Source organism: Necator americanus, chromosome V (genome assembly GCF_031761385.1).
Source record: "Necator americanus strain Aroian chromosome V, whole genome shotgun sequence".
In the NCBI taxonomy this organism is placed as follows: domain Eukaryota; kingdom Metazoa; phylum Nematoda; class Chromadorea; order Rhabditida; family Ancylostomatidae; genus Necator; species Necator americanus.
The window spans coordinates 30,007,920-30,034,252 of record NC_087375.1 but is presented as its reverse complement, the minus strand read 5'-3'; the positions used below and the strand labels follow the sequence as shown (position 1 = coordinate 30,034,252).

The following is a 26,333-nucleotide window of genomic DNA, read 5'->3' as shown; positions in this document are numbered from 1 at the left end:
ACATTGCAAATTTTATCTACGAGTCAGAAGTGGAAAATAAAACTTTCACAACACACTCGAAACATGCGACTTAATGTGACGTCGAATTTCAAACTGTGATTACTCTTTTTTTTAGTGTACTGCAGTATAAAGTTCAGTGACTTCTCGTGGGGATTTGCATTCGAAGACGGCCCGGTAACTATCCTTTCTATTTACTACATGGTTGATGCATGAGTGTTCTAAGGTTCTAAAAATTTCTGATATAGTTAAAGAAGTTGTTATAATTGCACAGGAATGCGATCATCGCCTAACGTTTCGTAAAGTTCTACGTCTTTCTCACTCTGCCTCGTTTCTGTTTACCTTTCCCTGCAGCACCGTTAAACATGCTGCTCCAACCTCTCTTACAAGTGTTAAACTTCAAGCGTAATGGAATACCCTACCTCAAAGTCCCGCTTGTGCGATGTTATCTGTAATTTGGTGGTCGTGAGTGGCACCTAACAGGGTGTGCCTCAGTCGATTCAACTACCCATGTTGGGGAATCTCTTGATCCTGGAATACTCGTGGTGATTTGCGTCGGATGATTTTGTGCTTTTTATAACAGTAGACCCAGTAGTACCCATTGACAATAACGATAATTACGACTTTACTGGCGATAATTAATCACATTAGTTCGTTTGTCACAGTTTACCTTAAAATTCTTCCCGAAATTTCCCCGAAGACCGCCAGTAAAGTCTCATAAGAGAATGATCTTAATGAATAGACAGGAATGTCGAATCAAAGAAAATTTTGACAACGCAGATGAATAGCATTTTGTTTGTGGAATTGTGAGGGTTTTCTTGCTCGCCAAAGATACCGATAGATTTATATTATCCGTATTGCCACGCGGTCTAGTTGTCGACCAAGACTGAAGGATACACTTTATTTACAGTAAAGGTATATACAGTATTACCAGTACCAGATCACTGCTTGTTGGTATTGTTTATTGAAGCTGTGCGGGTATTGCGATGCTTGTTGCCTTGTTGGCCGTCGAATGAGAAGGCTGCCAACACGGTTGTGGGACATCCTTTTATACTCAGGCGAGCGATATGGTTGCGTCGGCGAATGTAAGCATCAAGCGTTCTGTAATAGATTTGTTTTGTTGATAAGTATTACATGCAAAGAACAACTAAATTACTCATGTGTTTTTCCAACCGTATTATTGATCTTTCATAGTGCAACTATACTCCCGCCAGCTTAATTGTTTATTGGTATTGTCGTTGCCGTGCTTCTTCTATTTCCCCTTCCACTTCATCGATTCGGGCGGCTATTTTTTTCTTGGAATCAGGGATATTGCAGAGAGCCCTGTGGTGTCCTCCATCCTTTGGAATGAGGAAATCTAGTGTTGTTCTTCGCACCACAGAGCAATACCAACAGGGCTTATCCTGCCATCCTCATCGCCTGTTTGGATCACAATCCATCAAGCAGTATTGACATAAGTTTCTATCCCGGAAGTAGCCCCCCTCCTCTCCCCGCTTTTCTTCTTTAGGAAAAAGACGGAGAATGACCTCCCCAATATATAAAAAAAAATGTATTTTATGTGAGGGGCTACTCCACTGGATGTTTCTCCTATTTTCCGTTGTGGCAGATAGTGAAGTCCGTATCGTAGATCGCGCAGGTCTTGCTCAAGTGTTGAGATATTGGTTATTGAATCGCAATCTGAGTCCATACGTCTTCTCTTGTTCCTTTTCTCGTTTTTGGGAGTTGACGTTTCAATTCTCTCTTTCGGTATTGATATTTCTGTCTCGGCAGTGGCAACTATTTCTTCGTCCATTTCTTCCTCTTCATCCATAGTGTTCTCTGCTACAAGCCATGTCAGATAGTCATCATCCGACATAATTGCATCCCTTTCGTGTTTATTGTCCTGTTCAGGTTCCTCCGTGAGGTTCGCTTCTTGGTTGGATTCTTCGGTGTTTTCTAGCTCTTTAACCGTATTGATGCATTGTTCTCTTTCAAGAATCGTTTCCTTATTTTTATCTTTGTTGTCCACCGATGAAGAGACGAGTCTTTTTTCCAGGTCTGCCAGCATGTGTTTTATCTCAATGAGACCCGTCCTTTCCTCACCGCTTTGTTTTGCTACTTGATCGAGTTCGATTTCCATGTCGGCTATATTTTTGTCCAATCTCTCGAGTTCCTTCTCCACCTTCTTCTGGATATTTTTTCCTTTGATATTGTTAAGTGCTGATTTTGGAGTACCTTTATTGCGAAGACCTCCACAACGGTTTACCGCCTCATAGTGGCGTGAAGGTGACACTGGGCGTCGAACTGCGATGCACAGCGGAGGTTCGTCCTCCGGTAGGGTCTCCCAAGCTGAGAAGGAGTTCGACACATCCGACGTTCCGACTTCTCGGAATCAGAAACCTAGCTATGAGTAAATCACTGCTACGATTCACCACCGTCTTGGCCAAATATCGTAAGGTGGCTCCCTGATCCACATAGGCTGTTCGACGACCTGTGGTGAAAGCTAAGCTCGCCGTGGCATGGCTGCTTAGTTTGGGGAAAAGTCTCTTTGCCACTCCAGCATATTCACTGCCTCAGTACCCTGCACACTGGGCCCTGCCTCTCAGACGTCGGACGGTATGGCGACCGGTGAGAGGCGATCAAATCTCAGGTCTCAAATCTCAGGACGTCATTGATTCTGGACCAAGGCGATATACGCACGACTCGCCATGGAGACTGTCTCAGACTGTGTACTTACAACGCGAGAACAGTTTCCACAGACGCTGACCTGCATGCCCTTCTCGGGGCTGCAGAGCGTATCAAATTTCACGTGATTGCTCTGCAGGAGACCAAGTGCAGAAGGAGCGACGTACGACAGATGAATGACGGTATACTCGTCATTCGTGGAGAGAAGGTTCCGTCGCGAAATGTAGGCGGTGTTGGTTTCGTTGTGCACCCAACTGTCGTCCATCTCGTCGATTCTTACGAGATCCTGTCACCTCGTCTGGCCATTCTTCGCCTCCGCCCTTGCGCCAAAATCCATCAGTATCATCAACTGCTATTCACCAACATCAGCAGCTGATGATTCCGAATTGGACGCGTTTTACGAGGAGCTGGAGGACGTAGTCCACAACGAGAAGTCCTTTTACAAATTCGTTGTCGGAGACTTCGACGCAAAACTAGGAAAGGCCACAGAAAAGGAATACAGGATTGGAAGATTTGGACTAGGGGACCGGAATGAAAATGGCAATCGTCTCGCCGGGCTGTTGTCCGCCGCTCGACTCTTTCATGGGAACTCTCTTTTCATGAAAAAGATCATCGTCGGTGGACATGGGAATGCCCAATGGCGCGACTCGTGCGGAGATCGACCACATACTCACCAACCGGAGGTGGTGTCTACTTGACGTCTCAGTAGTACCATCCTTTTGTAGTGGTTCTGATCACCGTCTTCTTTGTGCGAAAATACGATTCAGCCACCCAATGGGGAAGAACATCTGCTATCGTCAACGAAGGAGAAAGAAGTCGTCTACGACGATTGCGTACTCGAGGACTCCTGTCCCAAGGTGACTGGCACATCGAGGAGGACCCAAACGTGGACTACGAGATGCTGCTCAAGGATTAGAGCCTGTGCTGAACGTGCCTCAAGTCGCGCCGACAAACTTGGATCAATTTCGAAGACCACCAAGGAATTTTAGGAAGAAGAAGGGCTTGAGCTTGATTGAATCATCGCACATTGAGCGGTTAGAAAACTAGCTCAAAAAGCGTTGCAGGAGGATCTTTAAGTACAGGCAAAAAGATTCTAGAAGCAGCACAAAGAAGAACGAGTCTAAAGAAGTGCCCAGGGATCTCCGCGAATATAATATTCGCACAACCTTGCTGAGCGAAGACGGGACTGCACGTCTTCTCGTCGTGAGATAAATCATTAGGGAGAGGTTCTACTGAACCTTTTCCGTTCATCAACTCCTGTGTCAAGCAATCATCTCCACTGGCGAAGCTCCACCAGGATTCTCCTTCGGAAGTAGAGTCGCTATCAAGAGCATGAAACCTGGCACAGCCCCCGGACCTAATTTTATATCAGCAGACTTTCTTCGGGCTGGTGGCCATCCGCTTCATGTAATCTTAGCAGCGCAATGACATCTATCTTCAGAAAGAAAGGATCCCAGACCAGTGGAAGACCTCGCGAACCGTTCTTATCCATAAGAAAGGTGACCGAGAGGACCTTCGGAACTACCGTCCGATATGCTTGCTGAGCGTGTTATACAAAGTATTCACCAAGATCATCCTCACACGCATATCTAGGACGCTGGATGAAGCAGCCTCAAGAACAAGCTGGATTCCGCCAAGGGTTCAGCTGTGGACCACTCCAGACCGTGTCGAGGTCATAGAGGTTTGCCGGGAATACCGCCTGCCCCTTGTTCTAACCTTCGTCGACTATGAAAAGCCTTGACAGCGTAGAAACGAATGCAATACTGTCAGCGCTGGTCGATCAAGGTGTGGACGCGTCGTATGTGAGGACATTAGCCAATTGCTACGAACGATGCACGACTAGGATACAGCTTTTCCACCGCCCTCTCACCATACCCATTGGAAAGGGGGTACGACAAGGCGATACTATATCGCCGAAGCTGTTCACGGCTGCATAGGAAAAAATAATGAAGTCACTTCCTTGGGAAGAAAGGGGCATACGTGTTGATTGAAGATCCCTCTCCAACCTTCGTTTCGCGGACGACATCGTTCTCTTTTCGAGCAGTACCAATGAAGCAGAAACGATGCTCAACGAATTGAACGAAGCAGGGAAGAGAATAGGACTACGAATAAACAGAAAGAAGACACAGTTCATGAAGAACGCGCACTGCGAGGACGGAGGAGTACAACTTGAAGGCTCCCAAATCGTGGAAACTCCGTCACTTGAAGGAAGAACTGAATAGAAGAATGAGAGCAGCATGGACAGCATTCGCAGCCGTCAGGGAAGCTACGGACCAACTGACGGACCATGATCTTCGTGCCCATCTGTTCGACTCGACAGTCCTTCCAGCGCTCTGTTACGCAGCGGAGACGTGGGCAGACACCGCGGCCACGTCTAGGAAGCTATTTACTACCCACAGAGCCCTTGAAAGATGTCTCCTGAAGTTTAACCGGCGCACACAACACCTTGCCGGTCTTCGTAGCTCCGACTTAAGAGGCTGTCCCGCCTTCGCGACCCAGCGGAATATGTATCGAAAGCAAAACATAGCCGGTCACATCATGAGAAGAATCGATGATAGACGGACTAAAAGAACGCTAGAGTGGATCCCAAGGGATGCTAAACGCCCCCGAGGGAGACCGCCAACGAGATGGAGTGACGTGTTCGCTGCACGGATGGATCAGCTGAGAGCACAGCTGGATACGGCTCAAGGACCTCGTCAACGTCACTCACGAAGCCTGAGAACATCTTGGATGACAATGGCGAGGGAACGAAACGAGTGGAAGAGATGCTCGAGAGATGACGTCGAGTGAAGACGGGCCATCTAAGCATCTAAGTAAGTATCTAAGTAAGTTATTGCGAAGAAGGCCGTCAAAAGTATTCCTTGGTGAAGCTGATGAGCTTTTCCTTTGTAACGCTCGCTGTCCTCAAGAATCTATTGATTAGGAGGACTTGTTCTCCTGCACCGGCCTCTGAGCAGGTGTGTTGTATTATGTGGTGCTTCCATCCGTTGTCGAGGGTTCCGGCTACTTTTACTTGGCCATAGATGTTGGAAATCGTTTTTCCTATCTCAGTTTCAAAAGTCTGTGTGGGCGTTGCAGGTCTGCATAGTCTTCTACTTGACTCAAATTCCTTGGTGTAGTTTGAACTTGCCATATTGAATCGGTCGTTGATCCTGTAGAGAAAAAAATGAGTGAAATATGTACAAAAATATTTACAAAAAAAGATTGCATTTTTATTGCTTATTGTTGCTTGTTGTGGGAGTTTGTTATCGTCTTTGAACACATAAGACAGCAGCATTTTGCAAAAATGTTTGCTATGCCGAAAATTATTTTGATTAAACGGATAACCACCCATCGAATAATTCGTAGTCCGTATCTGGATATAACTATATACGTCAATACTACAACAGCCAGAAGTGTCACTTTTGCGGCAATAAGAGTCTTATACCACTGCAGAAATATAGTGGCTATATGTCCGAAATCTGGCCTTTGGATTTCAGAGTACGTTATTGTTTCTCCCCTGACCCATTGTTCCATTAGTCCTTGAGGTGATGTAGTGAATTATAACACACCACCCAACTCGAATGATGTTACCGTTTGTCCGCAAGAAATCTGGCAGACAAGGAGAATTCTTGCTTGAGAAAAGCTAAAGCGCAATTCCGAAGAAATCCCCGTGGTGTTGCATGGCACCGTGAAGGATGATGGTTCGCACGTGACTTCGGTTTGCGTATTATCTTGAGGAGAGAAACAAATAACTTTTGTTATCGCTCCCTTTGCACAATTATAACATCCTGTTAACTCGGTAGCCCGGGCTTGGCATACTGCATCGTCAACCAATAGTTGTGTTTGTATTGTATCACGAAAGTTTAGGATTATCTCTGACGTTACCATACTGGGAACAATTGCTTGCACCTTCGTTTGTGGATCTTGACGAAACGAAAGAGATGGCAAAACTACAGGCAGTTGGTTACGGATATTGCTGAACCAAGTCCCGATATTGAAGTCCTTGCATTTACAGTTTGCCTTTGTCTCTGCTGGAAGGCATATGCAATTTTCAAGTACTTGGCAATCCATTGTTTTGGCATTGCTTTGATTGAAGCGTTTCAGTGCCGGTACAACATTAGATTTCCACAAAGCAGTGCGGTTACCATGATTTGAGTGCTAAGAAGGGGTAGTGGAGGTATTGTGACGGAGGTTAGCGTAATTGTAAACATTTTCCACTTCAAGGGTACGTTAGGTACAAGTTGCGCTACTAACGATGTAGTTCTCTTCTGTACCCCATCAATGTGGGTGATTTCAATTTTTGCTGCTTCTGTCCATCTATTGCAATGGAAGATTTCAAATATTTGGTCGCTTTTTGGTTGAAGGTAAATTCTGTAAAACAAGCAACCGGAGCTAGGATAGAAGCAATCACAGCCCAAACCACCACATGATTCTACACAGGCTGTGTTTCCTGGATATTGGTTTCCCTCCGCTAATTCTGGAATGATACTTGATGCGTTTATTGAGCGACATTTTTCACCCACGCATGACCCAGTGTGGGGGCAGCGTTTGCTGTCTACCACTTTGTGCATAGTATCTCTGGTAAAGAGGTCTGTCTCTGGTTCACATTTGAGAACTAGGGACTTCCACTGAATACGAATCTCATGCACTGCGGTCTCGTTTTGTGAAAGGCGAATACAATCCTCGCGTTTGAACGTGCTGATTTTTAGTACCTCTGAAACCTGGACTTGACATGGTTCCAAGGTGTTCTTTGTACAAATCGTGGAAAAATGACTAAAGACATTGATTTGCTGGCATTGATTGGTAACTGGTATGTTGACTAATAAAGAAAAAGGATAGGAACATTTCTTCCGTGGACAATATCGCATGTATGAACTTAAAGAGATGTTGCATTGTAAACGGAAGGTCTGCGGATTGTCCTTGCTTTTTGGCAATCACTTTCCGCTTGACCGAATCGGGAAATTTGGCTAACACCTTTTTTATTAGCCATGGGCTATTGACCTCTTCTCCCTTTTCAGTCAACTGGGCTACAATCACTTGTAGTTGTTCGAGAAGATGACGTTGGTCCTTTATTGATGGACCGACTTATCCAGTCTTTCTACCAACTGGTTAATTAAGGCTTCCCTGTTATTGCATTTCACAAGTAGGAAGTTTATGGCCTTGGAGTAGTTATCCTTAGTGACCTGGAACTTTCTTATGCAGTCCCTGGCTTCCCCTTTCAAAGCATTGAGTAAGTAGTTATATTTTACCATTTCCGGTAACTGCTGGGAGTGTATATTGTTATTGAATAATTCCCAGAAGTTATCCCATTCCCATATGTTACCCCCAAAGGTCGGGATGGGGAGAGGAGGAAGCTCTACTGGCTTCGTCTTAGATGATTCATTGCTAACGAAGAGCTGTTCACATCATGCGGAGTAGCTGAATATGATTGAGCTGTATCTACGCAGGAAATTAGTGCTTGTAGTCGCGCTTGCATCAATACCATAAGGTCGAAGGCGCAAGATAGCGCTGATTCGGATTTGCATAGATATAGTTCAAAATCTTCTTGTTCTTTCTCCGAGGGTTGCTCCAACCTATCAAGTATTGATGCAAAGTTGCTGAGAACGTTCTCTACTTTGACGGTAGCCGAGTTAATTGCGCGACTACCCTAACCTCTAACCTACTGGCATTTTCTTTTACTATACTGCGCGGTGCCTGGGGATCTATTGAGATTTCCTCTAGCTTTTCCTCCTTCAGTCTCAAAACGGTATGTTCAAGCTTATTGGTAAAAGTTGTCAACAGGCGTTTCTGGGTGCCAAGTTGGGTTGACATATTGCAAGGAATTACTTAGCAAGAAATCAAGGTAGTAGAGGTGCCAATAGAGTATTGCCGAGGGAGTATTGGTAACAATGGCTGTTACTGAAAAATGATGACTAATGCAGATGTCATTGTCTCGCAATGAGTTGCTCAGAAGGATGGCAATGAGTCAGTATGTAAAGTTGTATGTAAAGCAGATTTATTGCGAAACCGACCTGGATCCTTTGATCTGCCGATGCACCAATTGTGGAATTGTGAGGGGTTTTCTTGCTCGCCAAAGATACGGATAGATTTATCTTATCCGTATTGCCACGCGGTCTAGTTGTCGACCAAGACTGAAGGATACACTTTATTTACAGTAAAGGTATATACAGTATTACCAGTACCAGATCACTGCTTGTTGGTATTGTTTATTGAAGCTGTGCGGGTATTGCGATGCTTGTTGCCTTGTTGGCCGTCGAATGTGAAGGCTGCCCGCACGGTTGTGGGACATCCTTTTATACTCAGGCGAGCGATATGGTTGCGTCGGCGAATGTAAGCATCAAGCGTTCTGTAATAGATTTGTTTTGTTGATAAGTATTATATGTAAAGAACAACTAAATTACTCATGTGTTTTTCCAACCGTATTATTGATCTTTCATAGCGCAGCTATATTGTTCAAATTATAAATTTCCTGATAAATAACTGTTTACGGAAGTTTTATACCTTTTCCCCATCTTGGTCTAGAAAACTCAGAACATTTGTGCCTCAACTCATATATTTCGCTATGGTTTTTAATCTATAGTAATTTAAGGTGTGTCAATTCGGCTTCCAGATTATACATCTTCCGAAGGAATTTGCCGTCGTCCTCCTCACGTTTATAATAGACGCGACAACAATTATTAAATTGCGGATGAACTCAAAGGTTGGACAATTTGTTTTTTTTTCATAGCTAGAACTGATTTTAAGGGAGGGAGAAGCGTTTACGAAAGTTCGAACCGTTAGTGATTCTCGCATGTGTCGCAGTAAATCATGTTTTTGCTGCGATATTTGTTCGAGTGGTCAACCTCACACTTGGGTAATTAAATGGTTTTTCTAATTAATGCAACCAACAATACGCTGAACCGAGAAAAATACAAAGCAAAGAAATAATAAGAAATAAATACACCATAAATAAACGCAATAATGCACAGAATAAAAATCCAGGAATGCTCAACAAGAGAAATAAGTGATGCAGCATGAAATCGTGTATCTTTTATATACATTGCTTGTTGCCATTCTAATGAAATCTCCGCTCAAATCTACCACAAATAATCTTCCAAGCTATGCTAGTCATTCCCATAATCTTTTCCCAGGATAGAATGAAAACACATTAAAAAAAAACAACACAATACATTACTTCAGATCTTCTTAGTGCTCTAATCCTTTTTTCTCTCAATCACCACGGTGATAATATTCATGTATACGTGACATGAACACTTAGAAAGATGACCAGTAGGTCAATGCTGAGGGTTATTTTGTGTTCTCAACTGAACCTCAAACTTCCTTTACCTTGAGAAAAAGTCTCCGTATGCCGATCAGCTTTCCAGGAACGTTCATACCGTTCCAAACAAGTACTTCTTAACTTATTAGCGTAATTTGGTTTCAGAACAGCAGTCAACGCTCAACGCAAAATGCTGCGAAGCAAAAGGCAGAAATAAATTTCCTCAAACAGGTAAACTGTGTGATTTTTTTGCTTACAATATAAAATTATTAACAAACTTGAGGTCACAAAATTATCAGGTCATAAAGGTCGAGTCTACTCTATATTGCTAAATTCACACGTTTTATTTTCTTCTCCTTTTATTTCCCTGCGGTATTAAGCACGAAATCATGGTTTCGTGCCGCTATGCAGGATGAAGACAAACATGGGAGCTCACAAAAAATATTCTGCCACCTTCCAAGCGAATAAAATGTCACTATCCGTTTAGACGAAAGTGTAGCTACAGAGGACTTTGGTTCCTTGGTATATGCAGTCTTTTGTACAGGACTACATATACCAAGGAACCAACGTCCTCTGTAGCTCTTCAGTAGACATAACCCCATTCACCTACTAAGCGGCTAGCGCATCGTCCAAAAACCTTGCTCCAGTATTGAAAACGATTTGAATATTCCTGGGAGTAGATCGCCGACCTTTTCCAAGTTTTCTTTTTTTTGACCGATTTTCTAGGTTGTTAACGACGTGGAATGGAAAATATGGGAAATTAGAAGAGTGGTGATGGCGTCTGCCGGTTCAGTTCACAGGGTGAAAGTCAATAGTCACTTTTAGACCTCTAAAAACAGTGAGGAAGAGATGTGGGTGTGGTAATAGCTGTGTAACGTACGGAAGGCATAACGTGGAACCAACGGGTACGTCCACAGTACGAGAGAGGCGATCAAAAGACATCTACGGTCATAGGAAAGGAAACAACTAGGGCTCCATGCACGTCCAGAAGAGCGCAAAAAAACTTTTATTTCAATTTCCAGCACTATCAGCACATTTCGATCGCTTCTATGGATATCATTGCTCCACTTTATCTTTTCGTGCGCATCTTTGGCAAGGCAGTGTATGGTTGGGTCAAAACGAAGTGAAGCACGGACAGTTGCGCAAACGGCTGCCCTCAAGGCGGTGCGGTAGAGCGTAGCGGTTGGGATCGTGTAGGGATCCTCGCTGCCGCCACCCATCTCTGCAGTTCGCCACAGTCTCACCTGGATTCGAACCGCTGTCTCCACCGCACCGCTTCGAGAGCGCAGCCGCTTGCGCAATTGTAGGTGCTTCATGTCGTTTTGACCCTACTATAGCGTGAAGGAGCCTGCAGAATACGAGATGACAACACGAGTGTGTGGTCTGATTGATTGATCGATCTGAGTACTGAAAACGTATGAGGGGAAATAAAAAAAGAAGAAATGGACTTCCCTTAACACTTTCAGATAGTACTTTTAAACTATGATAGAATAGAGATAGAAGGAAAAGCACCTTTGAAAGGTTTTCTTGAAGTTGCTATGACACTATAACTTCTCACAAAAGCCAACCTCACCGAGAGTTTGAAATTAGTGTAAGGATGAAGGAGAAAAAGTCTGGCGTTAAAAGCATCACCCCACGAATCTGAGGTGGTACGGATTTCAGGTGGATTGTTCGTATACGGCATAGTAGATTATGGAGAGGAGGGTGATTCCGTCCATTTCTTCCTAATTGCCGTAGAAAACGGCCCAGAAGATACGGCTTCGGGCGTTCCGGCGCGCTATTTTCTACAAGGAGTTCGACTGGAGCAGCCTTGTGCACGCGCCGCATCTTTCGGGCCGTTTTTTACGGCAATTAGGAAGAAATGGACGGAACCAAACCCCTCTCCCTGAAATCCGTACCACCTCAGATTCGTGCCTTCAATCAATCCGCGTAGGATGAGCCACCACGTTCACCTCAATCCAGAATCGTTTGGGGCTTACGGTAACTATACGGTAACTATACGGTAACCTATACGGTAACTTGCGAGGGTTAGCCGATGTATCAAGATAGCGGTTTCATCCTCCCAGATAAGTCTGGTACCAATTTATTTGCTCCGAAGGAGTGAAACGCTTGGTTGCCACTCGAGCGGCTTTGAACCACCGATCGATCGACCATACAGAGCGCAATATCTTATCGTCTGCGCTACACCCGTCTTCTAAAATTGGTTATTGACATAAATTATAAATATCATCGTGCTAAACAGTTTGAGTTATCACATTTCCGACTTAAATCTTTACAATCAATATCAATGAGCGATGCTGTATGGACAGCGCATACTATGTACGAAGGTCTTACTCGAAAGGACGTGGTTTGCAAAAAAGGATACCAAGAGAACGAATCTTAAAGCCCACTGTTGTGTTCTAAGCATAATTAATCCCATATAAATTACAGTCACTGAGTCAGTTTCTTCTCTGGATGATTGAAATGTTCACCTATTTCTTTTTGTCTACAGTGTTCAGTGGAAAATTCATCAAATGGACTTTGACCACATTAGCATGGAATATAATGCACACAGGCGATGCGTAGGTTTTTTTCTTTGAATTTTCAAATAAATAAGAAACTAAATATAACTATGTTTTAAGTACCTTTGAACACATAATTATGTTACGTCAAAAAAGGGAAAATAAAGAGGAAAAGGAGACTATCTGGCATCAAAGGACAGCGGATCGCCGACAATGGGAAGCAGTAAAGCTTTATATAACTACTCCGAATACTAACTTGCTACAATCGCAAGTTCTGGTCCATTCGGTTGCTAAAAACTACTGATCTTTGCTGATCAAGTGCCCCCCTCCCCATCCTTTCCAATCTTCTGCATACGCTTACTCGTAAGCATCGTTTTTGAATGAAGATTGTTCCTGTTCTTCTAATTTCTGGAGTTCACTAAGTTTTGTTGCAAAAGATTCCTCCTGGAGCATCTTTTTACGTCTGAGTTACTTCCTCTCAAACTTTTCAAATTAAAAAGACTAGCTGGAGTCGTTGTGCTACATAAGCGATCTCTACCTATTTATTTAGAAGCGGTTGATTATGTTAATTTCTCATTGTAGAAGAACAAAAGGATAAAATGTTTGGCGTTAAGTTTGGCAATCCGTTTGGGATGCGCCCCCACGTTCACTTCAATTCAGAATCGTTTTGAGATTTTCGAACTTGTAACTAATCTATGCGATGATTTGCGGGGGATAGCCGATGTGTCAAGACAGTGTTTTTATCCTTCCAGACAAGCCTGGTACCAATTTTTATGGAGGGATGAAAGGTTTGGTGAGCTCCAGGGCGTGTTAGAACTTCCGATCGATTGTGCGGACAGCGGAACTTCTTACCGACTGAGCTACACCCGCCCTACGTTCTCACCAAATAAAAATGCTCTAATTCGACCTTCTGTTCACGTGTAACAGTAAAATGTGGCCTGAAATATCAAAATAATTTATGTTATATAAAACATTGTCATATTATACAATATCACCACAACTATTACACTACTATTTAATATTATATAATGTAGTATAATTGTGATCTTCTTGACAGTCAAAAATATTTTCAGAGTCGTCATAATAGCTCTCAGCAAAGAAATACGTCATGTATTCACTCATCCCATAAACGTTAGTTTTTTTTTACACGTCAAAGTTAAGATTGGTGTATTTTCTGTGATTTTAAAGCATTGGAGACAATTTGATTTTCTTTACTCTCTTAAGGTATTGCGATCACAAAAGCAATCTACTTTTACTGTGGCAGCTGCATCGAAAAGTCGAGTCGTGAAGAGTAACGAATGAGGATCGATTAGCTGTTGACGTCCGTCCTTTACCTCAGCGATTTGAGAACATGTTCCTAAGTGTTAGACAAAGCTCTCTTGTTTCCAGTAAGTAATTAAGAAAGAATGATAAGCAAACGTGTAATGAGTTATGATTTTTCGTACTTCTTCTGAGAAGTTGTTGAAGTTGATAGTTTAAGATTAAGTTTATAGTTTAAGATTAAAAAGCTTTAGTTGTATATATACTCATAATTAATAAACGTTTAGCAGTCGTGTTACACATTTCCAGATTCCTGTCTAGAACGCAGGAAATTCTCAATATGACATTCCATGAGGATGAGAAGGTGTGTAATTATCATTTGTAGCTGAAAACGATAATTTCGTATCAGCCAAATTTATGTTGTTACTAATTTATTGTTTTTCTTCCATTTTCTTTTTTTTTCTATAAAAATCAGAAAAAGAAATCAGAATTTTTTCTATAAAAATTTTTTAAAAACAGTGTACACATTAATGGAGGATTTCATCGATGTCTCCTTGTAGTCATTTTGCTATAAATGTAAGAATATTTAAAATTAGAAGACATTCAAACTCTATATCTCTATCTCCACCTTTATTCCTTCGATACCCTACCTAATTTGAAAATATATTCGGAATTACTAGACAACGTTCTTCTCTTCATACTTAGCAATTGAGATGGAAATGATGTGCAAACGTGAAATGACATAAACTTATAACAATCAGGGCCCAACGTCGCATCACGTAAACTACTAACTACTTTTAAAGGCATCACCTGACGAATCTGAAGTAGTAAGGATTTTCGGTGGAGTATTCGTATACGGGATCGTAGATTAATGAGAGAGGGATGATTCCGTTCGTTTCTTCCTAATTGCCGCAGAAAACGGCCCGGAAGATACGGCTTCGAGCGATCCGGGGCGCTATTTTCTACAAGGAGTTCGATTGGAGCGCGCCAGCCCTGCGCACGCGAGCACCTTCCAGGCAGTTTTTTACGGCAATTAGGAAGAAATGGACGGAATTACACCCCTCTCCATAATCTACTATCCCGTGTACAAATACTCCACCTGAAATCCGCACCACTTCAGATTCGTGGTATGACTTATACCTTTAAACCAACTCTCTGCATGTTTTTATAGAGTCTTTGAAAAACGGACTCGACAAATATGGTGAAGGTAATTGCAGGCGGAGTAGGACACATGGACGCATGCGTTAGGGTGCATGCAGTGATCACGGCCACAAAGCGTTTTACAGTTCCCGTTTACTTCTCCCCAAAACCATTCGGAATTATTGCATATCGCTGGTGCATAATAATCCTGCTGATTCCAACTTGTGGCGCCATCGCACCAATAACGAACCATGAAGTCCTCACCAGTGCCCCCTAGCTCTGGTACATTCACCTGGCGCCTTTGGAGCGGACTCGCCGCTTTTAGGAACTTCGTTACACACACGAGACAGAATAGGCCCGTAATTCCATTGTATGATTATTTGTTGCCTTCCTACTACACACTTGTTGTGAGTAGTGATGCGGATTATTTGATTAAAGCAAATATTTAAGAGTTTCTCTGTATGAAAGGAACTATATGTATACAAATACAAGCAAACAAAAACGAATACCTAACTAATCAAATGCGCTTGAAATAAGAGACGCAAAACCCATCTTTCATATTCCCACTTTCTTTTTTTCACTGAACAATAGCGAAAACTTCTCCAAGTAATAAACTCGCTGAGATTACGGCACATCAAATTTTGATGTGAATTGGGGTCAGTGCAGGACAAGTTGAACGTAATTATACGAATCCCGTCCTATTCATTCACAATTTATAGACCGGTCGCTTGGAAAGTTCTAGCCTGTAAAAATCAAACAGTTCTTTTTGTTTTTTTTTTCCTTTTTTGTTCTCGAGTTCTTAATTCAATTATTTTATTCAATACTTATCTAGCTGAAGGGGACATATGGAGGCTAATCCAATATCCTTTTTCTTAACTAACAATCGAAAAATCTCTCTCCAGGGCTTTTTTGCAGTTGCTCTTGACCACCAACTGCTTAGTGTGTGATACATTCAAGTCGGTCTCAATGTCCTTCTTCTTTCAACCACCAATTTCTTGGTGGTTCCAAAATTCGATCTATGGTTTTCGTGCCTGGCTTTTATGCACGTCCAGCGCAGGGTGGGCCTTAGAGGAGAACGCTATAGTCCACGATGTCTCTTTGATGTCCCAATCGTCTTGAACTAAGAATACTTGAGTATGGAATCGTTATGCACATCTTTCCTCCTCCGTGGTCTCCTTACCATCTTTGGCTGAGGGCCATCTTTGGCTGAGGGTTATTTTTGCTTAAAGGAGACGGTGACGAAAACCACTAGAAAAAGGTGGTACTTCCGAGAGTACAGGCAGACACCTCCGGGGGTTCATGTGCTGCTAAGGTTGGTTTGTAGCACGGCACGACCTCGTAAGGATAAACGAGCTAGACGGCAGGTGAGCGAAACGAGTGAACAACAGAACCAATACCCTTTACATATATTTAGCTGCAGAAATTTTTCTCTGAGAATGCGGTGTATTATCATGCATCTGCCACACGTTGCTCCTTCTGCTCTTGGTCTGTTGCAGAGCAGTCACATAAAATTTGGTGGGCTCTGCAACTCTAGAAAGCGCATTTAGGTCGGTATTTCTGATACTTGCGTTAAAAAAGCAAAGTCTGAGACAGTCTCCATGGGAAATTGTGCACGTGTCGTGCAGAATCAAACCTGAGCTATCTGAGATTTGATCATTTCTCACCCGTCACCATACCGTCTGACGTCTAGGACAACAAAATTCATTGTGAAAAGTATGGAGGCAAGTTATCCTGTGGAGCGGCGTGAAGAGTTTTTCCGAATACTAAGCAGCTAATTAATGGCGAGCTTAGCTTTCACTACAGATCGTCACCAACCCTTACAGATTGAAGAACGAGATACAACATTTTGCTAAGGTAGTCTGGGCTGTTTACTTGTAGGTACGCTTGGGTTTCCGAGGAAACAAGGATAGAAACAAAGAACCACTCCTCCGCTTTGAAAACCACAACACTCCCGTTCGCTGCACAGTTAGATGTCCACAGTCACTTCCACGCTACTATGGGGCGGCCAACCGTTGAGGAGAACTTATTAGTAGTCAACTAAAATTTTGCAGATAACCATCACAGAAGCATTCAAAGGCAACACCCCACGAATTTGAGGTGGTGCAGATTTCAGGTGGAGTATTCTTATAAGGGATAGTAGATTATGGAGAGGGAGATGATGCCGTCCATTTCTTCCTAATTGCCGTAAAAACGGCCCCCAGATTCGAGGAGTGATGCCTTTAACTACAAGTGAGTGTCATTGTCAGTCCCTGTACCATCCTCGAATACTTGCCTCTGAGATGTAAATTTGAATGGTTCCTCATCCGTAAAAAGGAACCTATTGGAAAGGAGGTTTTTCTAAACCAGTGCTCTCTAAAGATTTCGCAAAATTGAATGAGAATAAACTTTTATTTGCCTGAAAGTGTGCAATTGTCCCCAATCAGTAAAACTATAACAGACAGTCGAAACGTGTATGCTGTCCAACAATCTCCAAGTCCGCCCTTCTTGAAACCTCGGCGTTGGGAAGTGTATTTATGTTACATTGGTACTTGAGGATACTGCAACAGTGCGTAGATCTCATTTGCTTTGGCGAAAATCTAGAAGAACGCGGTGGTTCACAGACCCCACTAGTCGGTGAGACTGCTCAGTTTGTTTTCCTTTTGGAGGTTTTGCGTGGTGTACTTAGAACAATATCGAGGCTTGGCAACGAGAGAGGAGGAGTTTGATGGGATATGCATGAGATTGAAGACCTCGAACTATTTTTGTGCTTTTGATAAAGACGAGTTTGTCGAAACGTCAGGCCGATAATAAAGTTTCACCTAAACCTCGTTGGCATAACAAGAAAACATGAAACGTGTATTTGCAACATTTTTGAGCTTTGCGAAGCAAGATAAATTGTAGATCCGATTTATTAAGTCATGTCTTTATGTGTTAATCATGTGGGGGCTTATAAAACGTCACCAACGGCAGTTCTCGGATTAACATCACATTCAACAGCGAACAAAGAGGTGAAGTCCATTGAGATTATAGTGCATTGTGAGGAACGAGTTGCTCCCGTGGTCCATTATTTAAGCAATTCACATAAGAACATAACTTCATTCCACGTCAAGACATCAGCATCACCTTACTTCCTTTTTTAAACAAGAACCACGAATTCAAGGATGAACGACACCACCGCTAGTCCAACGAATCCCGTAATAACTGTTCAAGACTATCACTTGGCTGCTCTGATCATTTTTATGGTGGGATTTGTTCAAAACTTAATCATTTCCAACAAAATGGATAGTTAGTGGACTTTATTGTGCCCCAGCTAACAGGATTCACATTCTCTCTCTACACAAAAAAAATAAAGATAGTAAAAAGATCTTAAGGGTCAAATAATCCTGAGTTTCCGTGTCAAGTGCATGAAATCTAGGATAACCTACAAAGTAATGGGTTTCCTACAGGTTTTCCTCCCGAAGAAGTGGGAGAATTTATCGACTCTCTTAATCCTGTGAGCCACAAAACCACCATGAATACCGTTAGATCAGCGCTGTTCACACAGATAGAAGTAATTTATTAAAATTTAGTAGGTAGTAGTAATTTAATCGAAATGGAGAAAGTGTTGATGATCTTCAGCATTTTCTTTCATGCTTCAGGTGTAACGCCGAACTATTCCAAATGAAAAAGAGTCACAGGCAATAACATTTGAATAAATATTTTGTTCTAAATCATTCTCTTAGATTTCGTTCCTCGGGACCATCTGTAACTCGTTGGTGGCAGTTTTCACACATCGCTTGGCCATATTTAACAACGCATTCGGTCGTCTCACTGGAAGCCAAGCGATTGGAGAAATGATCCTCTGCGCGGTGTTCGCCTTCTACTACTCACCTATGGTTTTCTTGTAAGTTCTTAAGAAGAACTCTTTCTCATTTCAAACGATTTTTGAAATCAAAATATTATAAATGAACAAATTTTTCGCCTGATCTAGTCATAAATCAGGCAACAGAATCAGATCTACGATCATATGTTGCACGACTTTAAATTGATGTTTTATATATTTGAGAACAAAGATCGATCGATAAATAAAGGACGTTCAGGAGGTTCAATAAAGTTGACACGCACAAACGAAGTAAATGTATATGCAATTTATTAATTTTTTCACATGAAAAGTAAAAATATGTTTTTTTGTTTCTTTCGAAATCAACAGAATTTTATCTATGACAACTACGGATTCGGCTTTCTTTGGTACGCAATAAATCCAAGGTGATAGGGAAGTAGAAAAAAGTAAATCCACTGATTCTACCGTAACCTATTTTCAGTGACATTACAACAATGAAACTCCATTCAAAACACGCTGGTCTCATTCTATTGATGTGCTACAGTATCTGCATAGTTTCTCACCTCTTTATTGCATTGAACAGGATGTGTGCAATCTGTTTCCCCTTGAATTATGACAAATGGTTCAGGTGAAAACTTATTATTCGATTTTTTTCTGAGATTTCAAATAAAATTTAGAATTCCTCTTGGAAAAATTCGGATACCAAGTGTTTCAGCCACCGCAACACTACCGTTTTGATAGTGATCTCATGGGTGCTTTCCATATCTGTAGTATTCGTCCTTCATGGATTAGGTAATTTATTTTATATGTCTATGTCATTATGATAAATATACATGTAGTTAATGTCATGAAGAAAATCATCCATTCTGTTCGATCGAATTATTTCGAATGATATTTCCGGCACTATGCATTTTTCTAGCTTTTTAGGAATGATTCAATGGTGGTTGATTCAAAACTGTCCTCGGCCCTAAGATTAAGACTTTCATCCGCTCGGTGTTGATAAATTGATGCCGAACTTGTCTGGAAAGATAAATGTACCAACGTGATGCATTGAGCCGCTCCAGCAGGTCATCATTGTAGGGGCCAACGCGTTCATAAACCGCAAACGATACGGCTTTGAAGTCGGACGTGGATCCCTGTGGATCCATTGGATCCATGCGTTGATTAATGCTATGCACTTTATTTTTGATCCCCTATACCTCATAGAAATAGATTGTACCCAAGAGAAATGGGAGAAAGAGGACTTTGAAACTGGCATAAAACGAAACATAAAAGAGATTATTGGCCGACCATCAGAAGTTTAAAAAAGGCTTGGAGGAATTTCAGATCGAGATCAAGATCTCATTTAAATCCAGCTTCGTAGTACTTATTACTTCGTACAAAATTTACGTACAAAAACTGATTAAGAGCGGTGCTAAGAGAAATTTTCTATATTGAGTGCTTTGTAATAGTAAATGAGCAGGTACAAATAAATTCTTTTTTCCCAAATTATGCTGTAATTTACGAAATTTTTCAAATTTCTACGCTCAAATGTTTCCGAAAAGCGCTAATTAAACAATAAAAACCTTATTTATTATAAGCTCCTAATAACCGTCGTAATTTCAGAAGATTGTTCTCTCATCTTCAGCGACACCGCTTGGGTATTCGTGTTCAAAACAAACGAGGTAAGCACGTACATTCGTAATTGTCGTGGTTTTATAACAGTGTTCTTAAGTTTCGCTGGATATTTTTTTACGAAGACTCTCAGGTACAACGCAGTGAAATGTGTAAAAAGTGTAATTTTTTTTAGAGATGTGGATTTATTTCATGGTACATAGATTTTGGAGAAGACTTTTCTATCGTTGTCATCATTGCAATCGTCGATACCGTAACAATAATCAAAGTTCGAATAACAGCAGCTGAGGTAAAAATTTTCCCCTCCAAAGAAAATCAAATTAAAGTCGTTCCCAACCTTTTCCATAATTCTTATTGGGAATATATTTGAAATTTGATACGGTTGAAAAAAAACACTAAGGAGACACTTGGGTTTCAGATTGCAAAGTCTGGTTGTCGTATGACGAACTCAAAAAGGGCAAAAGACGTCAACTTCTTGAAGCAGGTGAGGGAGAGAGGCAAGGACCCAGACGGTTTCTTATTCTCAACTTTGTGTGTGCGAAAAAGTAAGAAAAGAAAGAAAAAATGAAATCATTCATGCTCTTCGAAAAAAAATTACTGTCGCATTTAATTTACTGTCCTTTATGTCAATTTTTGTTTTTGTCAATTTACTGTATTTACTTTTAATTACTGTCCTTTATGCAGCGAAGTGAATAACAAAAAACGGGTAGTGACTAGGGTATATTTATGTATTCTCTCTAATTCTTGTAAATTTAGGCTGTGGCACAAGGAGTCGTGTTTGCCGTTGAATTATTTACTTATTTCTTCATGGGCTGGTTATTTACAAATAAATGGGCAATTTTTGCATGCACAACGATGGCATGGAACATTGTGCACTGTAGTGATCCGTGAGTTAGCTGGAACATGGAAACGATCGTACTTAACTGTTCAGTCATCGCCTAATTTTAAAGTTCTATTGACGTCATTTAAATGGGATGGATCAGTTGAACTTATGCAATCACAAAGATCACCTCAAAATTCATTAATTGGGGTAGAAGACCAAATTTTTTCGTGATGAAATTTTTTCAGTGTATTCTACAACAATATTTCATGGGGAAATTCGAATTTTTGACATACATCTACCGCATACCAGTCAAAAATTCTCCCAGGACACAAATCTCGTATTATCATTTGTGATACTTATTATTTTCTGTGACCTCGAGAGCAAATAAGCAAAGCACTGTGGAGTTTGTAACTAAACAATAATTTATAAAACGCCAATCTACCAAGCGTCAACTGGCTGCTGCAAAAATAAGGATATTTCCTCCTCTCTATTTCTAGAAGGATTTTCTCTACTTTTAGTTGATATGAATGGCCTGGCAAGGTGTCCTTCTGACTTGAGGAAACGTTTTCAGGAATTCAGGAATGTAAATTATGCGCAAACCTATTTACGTGTCATTATAACCTTTCTAATATTTCAATTCTTTCAATTTCGTGACACGTTGTTTAAAGTTTTAGATTTGTTGGATCCACTAGTATTCCACTTTACATCGAAGAAAGTTGAAGAAAGTCCGATAATAAATAAGAAAAACACTAAGAATTTCTCCAAGCTTAAATTTTTTATCTTTTCCAGAATCATTATCATAACTTTCAACAAGGAGTTTCGTCGCCTAGTTTGCTCCCGCGTGAAAAACTCTCTTCGTAAGCGTTTATACTTTTACATTTTTCTATTAGAAATAGTATTCGTTAGTTAGTTAGATGCGAAATTCACACAAATTTCTTTTCCCACAAATGATTCGCAAAGTTTTCAGACGAAAGCAGCGCAACGGTGCATCCAGGAAGTACCGAAAAGGGAAGAAAAGAAATTTTGAAAAGAGAAACCACTTGAATATCGCAACCAAAAATGCAATAAATACTGAGGTGGACAGCAATATGTATGTCCGAAAGGATTGTTTTTTCTTGATAGCATCTTAATTGGTGTTTTTTTCAGAGGAATAAAATCTCGATCAAATAAAAAATCCAGATGGCACACATTCCATCATTACATCACATTGTATCGCATTAACGCACCTAAGTGCGTAAATCTGTGTTATTATTAAACTATTATCACTCGAAAAATAATGGAATTATGTAAATATTCTTAATGGTGATGAAATGATTGGTTGTAGACTTAAACCAAAGAGTCTTATAAAGAACTTAAACATTACAACACATTTTAAATATTTCGTAAAATTCATTAAAGGGAATGCTGTCGTTCAAAAATTTCAAAATAACCATCGTTTGCTGTTGTTCAGCTCTTTTATATTTTTTTTCTGTAGGAAGAATTTTAAAAGAAGCAACAACGGGGCGGAGAATATGATAAACGAAGTGTATTTAAAGAATCAGAGTGATATGTACGGTAGGTTATGTTGAAGGATCTTGGTATCGATTAAAAACGACCCTACCACAACGGATAGGTTCCAAGATTTGGAGTGCTTGAATTTACTTTACAGTAAAAATAAGAGTTCACACTTCTTCACGCTCCCGACGAGAAATGAAAAAAGGCTAAAATTTATTATCTAAAAAGCCGACAATACTGCATTTCCGTGGTCAGTAAGCGAACATCGAAACAATCTACGACGAGACCAGTTCAGAGCTGTGTTATTGATAAGATTACGTTACGTTTCTTCTGTTTTTTTTTTGTTTATTCTAGGACATTAGCTTTCTAAGACGTTTCGAGGTAAAGCCTACAGAAAAAGGCTGTGTTTGAGGAAAACCCCTTATAAAGAAATGTTCTGGCATAATTTATGAGAAATTGAGTAATTCTGCTTTAAACTTTCTATTTTCTGCTTTTTTAGTAAGCTGGTAAAAGCTTTTTTTTTAGTTTTGTACCTTTTCTATACTTGATTGTACCTATAAACCACTTGAAAATGTAATGCAGGAGGATTTCTCTGGCTCATTTCTCTGGAACTTAGAAATCTAATTTCAAATTAGTGATTCATGTGTGAGCAAGAAGTCGTCTTCTTTGGTCCTAAGTTAAAGCTATAGTGGAACAAGAAATATTGAAAATCAAATTTCCCACCTCTAGTTCGTTATGCACTCAGTTTTACTCTTTTTCACGTTCTCAAACCGAAAATATGGTTATCCTGGTGGAGATAAAACGTCTTCATGGAAATGTTTGGAAAAATTCAGATGAGCACATATGTAAATGTGGTATCTGGAGAAACTAATGGTTGTGTAAGTAGCACTTCCTGCTACTTATGGATAGTTCTGGTTTTAGACGAGGATTTTGAGAAAGCTGCACTATTCCTAAGATAAATTTCTTAGAAGCGGCCCTCATTAGCACGTACTGCTATGACAAAGCCAATTTTCTTGAAAAGTTTTTACTCATTTCACTTAAGGAAAAAACACCTCGACGGAACTGGCGATGTCTGAAGCCTTTCTCACTACGAAGCAACTTATTGCGCGATAGAACACGGGCAACACCGTCGTCTTCCGGCGGCGGCACTTTGCCTTGATATAATTCAAACATCCAACAACCGCTGAGCCGCTGAAAGTTTCTGTTTCACATACTTTTTTCTGGATTACTAGAGGAAGTTGAATGTGAATGTTCATATTCGTAAATTAAACCCTATCTAATCGAGGAAAAACCACAAAATCCTCCATCTACGCTGAATTTAATCGGACAATTGATGTTATTATTATTATTGTTGTTATTATTGTTATAATAATTATTATAATTATTATTATTATGATTATTATTATTATTATTATTATTATTATTATTATTATTATTATTATTATTATTATTATTATTATTATTATTATTATTATTATTATTATTATTATTATTATTATTATTATTATTATTATTATTATTATTATTATTATTATTATTATTAGGGAACTACATCTTGGATCAACATAGACACCGCGAGGACTAAATCCAAAAGGGTTATAATGAGTTTTCTAATAAGAACGACTAAAAATTGCTTTTCTTTGTCGTATCCTCTCTTTCCTTTTTTCCTCTCTTTTTTCCTTTGTAACGCATTCCAAGCGATCAAACTACATGTGTTGCCTTTAAGAAGATCTCTGGAGATCCCAATAAAAAGGATTTTCTTCGGGTAGCGGATAGAATTGTTGATAGGTTCGCCTTACAACTTTATTCTAATGTATGTTAGGAAGCCTCTATGCATATGGATCAATAATTCACCAATGAACTTGAAAAATGTCTGCACAGAAATTTTAGCAGATCTGTCGCCTCAAGAAAAACTCTTAAGAGAAGCACGACTACGTAAGCACAAAATGATCCAACAAAGCATCGCTAAAGCTTTTTCTGGACGAATTTGAATGAACATGATGGATTTCAGCATTACTTTCGACGTCCAAGACCTTGATACATCACTGGATACATGCTATTCACAGTCCTCTGACGGCTTCTCTAAAAATGTCTCACTTCATATTGATTTTCCAAAGTTAGTTGATAAAATAATAAAGCGCACATAATTTCCAAACTGTTACCTCATCTCGCATGAAATCCGGAAAGTCAAGTCTTCGAAAACGATAGTATTCGGATGGGATCGTGCAGCTTATCGCAGAGACCAGGAAGAGGAGTAGAAATAAACGGACAAACATGATGCCACTTCCCTCGCCAAATAGGGTGTAAAGAGAGCCTCTTGGAACGAAAAAGTAAAAAAAAATCAGATAAGCTCTTTAGTCAACATCAGAAGCTCGGCAAATACGGCACGATCACTTAGGAACGGGAATTAGGACGAATTAGAATAGGAAGGGCTGCAAAAATAAAAACTTTCTTCGAATTCATTCGAAGAAATGACAAGAAAACTCTTAAAATGATTCTGGATCATTACGAAATTTTTCCGTACTCTGGGCAGACAACAGTAGATATTGTAGATATGACACTTTTAGAAAAAGCAGGTGTTTTTCAACGGCATACGCGGAAAAAAAATGAGAAAAACAATAAACTCGCTGGTTAGTTTCTTGGAGACGTCGGCAATTCTCCGGAAACCTAAAAACATCTGCATGCCCTTATTTCACCTTGATAAGAACCTTGTCTTTAGCACTACGACAAAACAAGTGAAGATTGTTATTTACAGGGAGTCATTATTCGTCTGCATCACATGGCGTGCTCCTGAAACGCTTTTAGATTTGCGTGAGACGTTAGTGACACCGACAAACAACTCCATTTTTTTTCGTAATGAGCGACAAACGGGAGAAGAATTTGAAAAGCGTGTTTTCTAGGATTACGCATACCTGTAGTATCCTTTTCAAAGTGGAAATTCCGTTAATTTCACAACATACTTAAAACACAGGTAGAGGTAAGCTAGTAGCTTCCTTCGCTTAATTAGAGAAGCTTAGAAAAGAACACTACGGATCCGTAATTAAAGAGCACTTGATCTTGATTTCACGGCAGTGTGCAGGGAGGCTCACGGAGAAAGTCGAACTTCGTTGCAGGAGCTGAGCATGGGATCCTCTAGAGATCCTTGAGCGCACGGCAATCATGTTTCGCGGAAGCGATTTATGTCGCCGGTCCTGAGCAGAACCGTTATGGATCGTGTAATGCGCGAGCCTCCTCGTCGCACTAGTTTAAAGGCATCACCCCACAAATCTGAGGTGGTGCGGATTTCAGGTCGAGTATTCGTACACGACATCGTAGATCATGGAGAGAAGGGTGATTCCGTCCATCTCTTCCTAATTTCCGTAAAAAATGCCCCGGATGATACGGCTTCGGGCTACGTTCCGGCGCACTATTTTCTACAAGAACTTCCATTGGAGCGCCCCAGCCTTGTGCACGCGCCGCTTCTTCGGGGCCGTTTTTTGCGGCAATTAGGAAGAAATGGACGGAATCATCTCCCTCTCCATAATCTAATATCCTGTATAAGAAAACTCCACCTGAAATCCGTACCACCTCAGATTCGTGGAGTGATGCCTTTAAGCACGGTGCAGTTCTATGAGCGGTTGCGCTCAAAGGGAGGCGGTGCAGATGGCGAATGGAATCGAGGTGGTACCATTGTGAATTGCAGCGATGGATGGTGCTAGCACGGGTCCCAACGCGATTTTAACCGCTACGCTTCAACGCACCGCTTCGAGCGCAGCCGATCACGGAACTGCACCGTGATTCATGTCGTTTTGACTCTACTAT

At 40.8% G+C, this 26,333-nt stretch overlaps 4 protein-coding genes across 5 annotated transcripts; 3 read left to right on the top strand and 1 right to left on the bottom strand.

The window, feature by feature from the left end:
- Nucleotides 1-938: 938 nt before the first annotated feature.
- On the bottom strand, nucleotides 939-2,926 carry RB195_015664 (uncharacterized protein; the record flags this gene model as incomplete). 2 transcript variants are annotated; one of them, XM_064206475.1, is made up of 3 exons in its annotated part: nucleotides 939-1,098; nucleotides 1,524-2,317; nucleotides 2,744-2,926. In XM_064206475.1, 3 exons carry the CDS (start codon nucleotides 2,924-2,926, stop codon nucleotides 939-941), a joined length of 1,137 nt encoding a protein of 378 aa, XP_064062356.1. The 2 variants fall into 2 exon arrangements, with proteins under 2 accessions (XP_064062356.1, XP_064062357.1); XM_064206476.1 differs by lacking the exon at nucleotides 939-1,098 and adding an exon at nucleotides 1,221-1,337 and having other exon boundaries at nucleotides 1,568-2,325; nucleotides 2,677-2,749.
- On the top strand, nucleotides 2,838-4,402 carry RB195_015663 (uncharacterized protein; the record flags this gene model as incomplete). Its single annotated transcript, XM_064206474.1, has 4 exons — nucleotides 2,838-2,884; nucleotides 2,945-3,344; nucleotides 3,429-3,518; nucleotides 4,103-4,402. The coding sequence occupies 4 exons, from the start codon at nucleotides 2,838-2,840 to the stop codon at nucleotides 4,400-4,402; spliced, it is 837 nt and encodes a 278-aa protein (XP_064062355.1).
- Nucleotides 4,403-4,887: 485 nt separating this feature from the next.
- On the top strand, nucleotides 4,888-5,451 carry RB195_015662 (uncharacterized protein; the record flags this gene model as incomplete). Its single annotated transcript, XM_064206473.1, has 1 exon — nucleotides 4,888-5,451. One exon carries the CDS (start codon nucleotides 4,888-4,890, stop codon nucleotides 5,449-5,451), a length of 564 nt encoding a protein of 187 aa, XP_064062354.1.
- A 12,491-nt stretch (nucleotides 5,452-17,942) lies between these two features.
- Nucleotides 17,943-21,106, top strand: RB195_015661 (uncharacterized protein; the record flags this gene model as incomplete). Its single annotated transcript, XM_064206472.1, has 9 exons — nucleotides 17,943-18,066; nucleotides 18,228-18,331; nucleotides 18,504-18,664; nucleotides 19,083-19,229; nucleotides 19,317-19,393; nucleotides 20,207-20,265; nucleotides 20,391-20,504; nucleotides 20,634-20,699; nucleotides 20,972-21,106. 9 exons carry the CDS (start codon nucleotides 17,943-17,945, stop codon nucleotides 21,104-21,106), a joined length of 987 nt encoding a protein of 328 aa, XP_064062353.1.
- Between the last annotated feature and the right edge of the window lie 5,227 nt (nucleotides 21,107-26,333).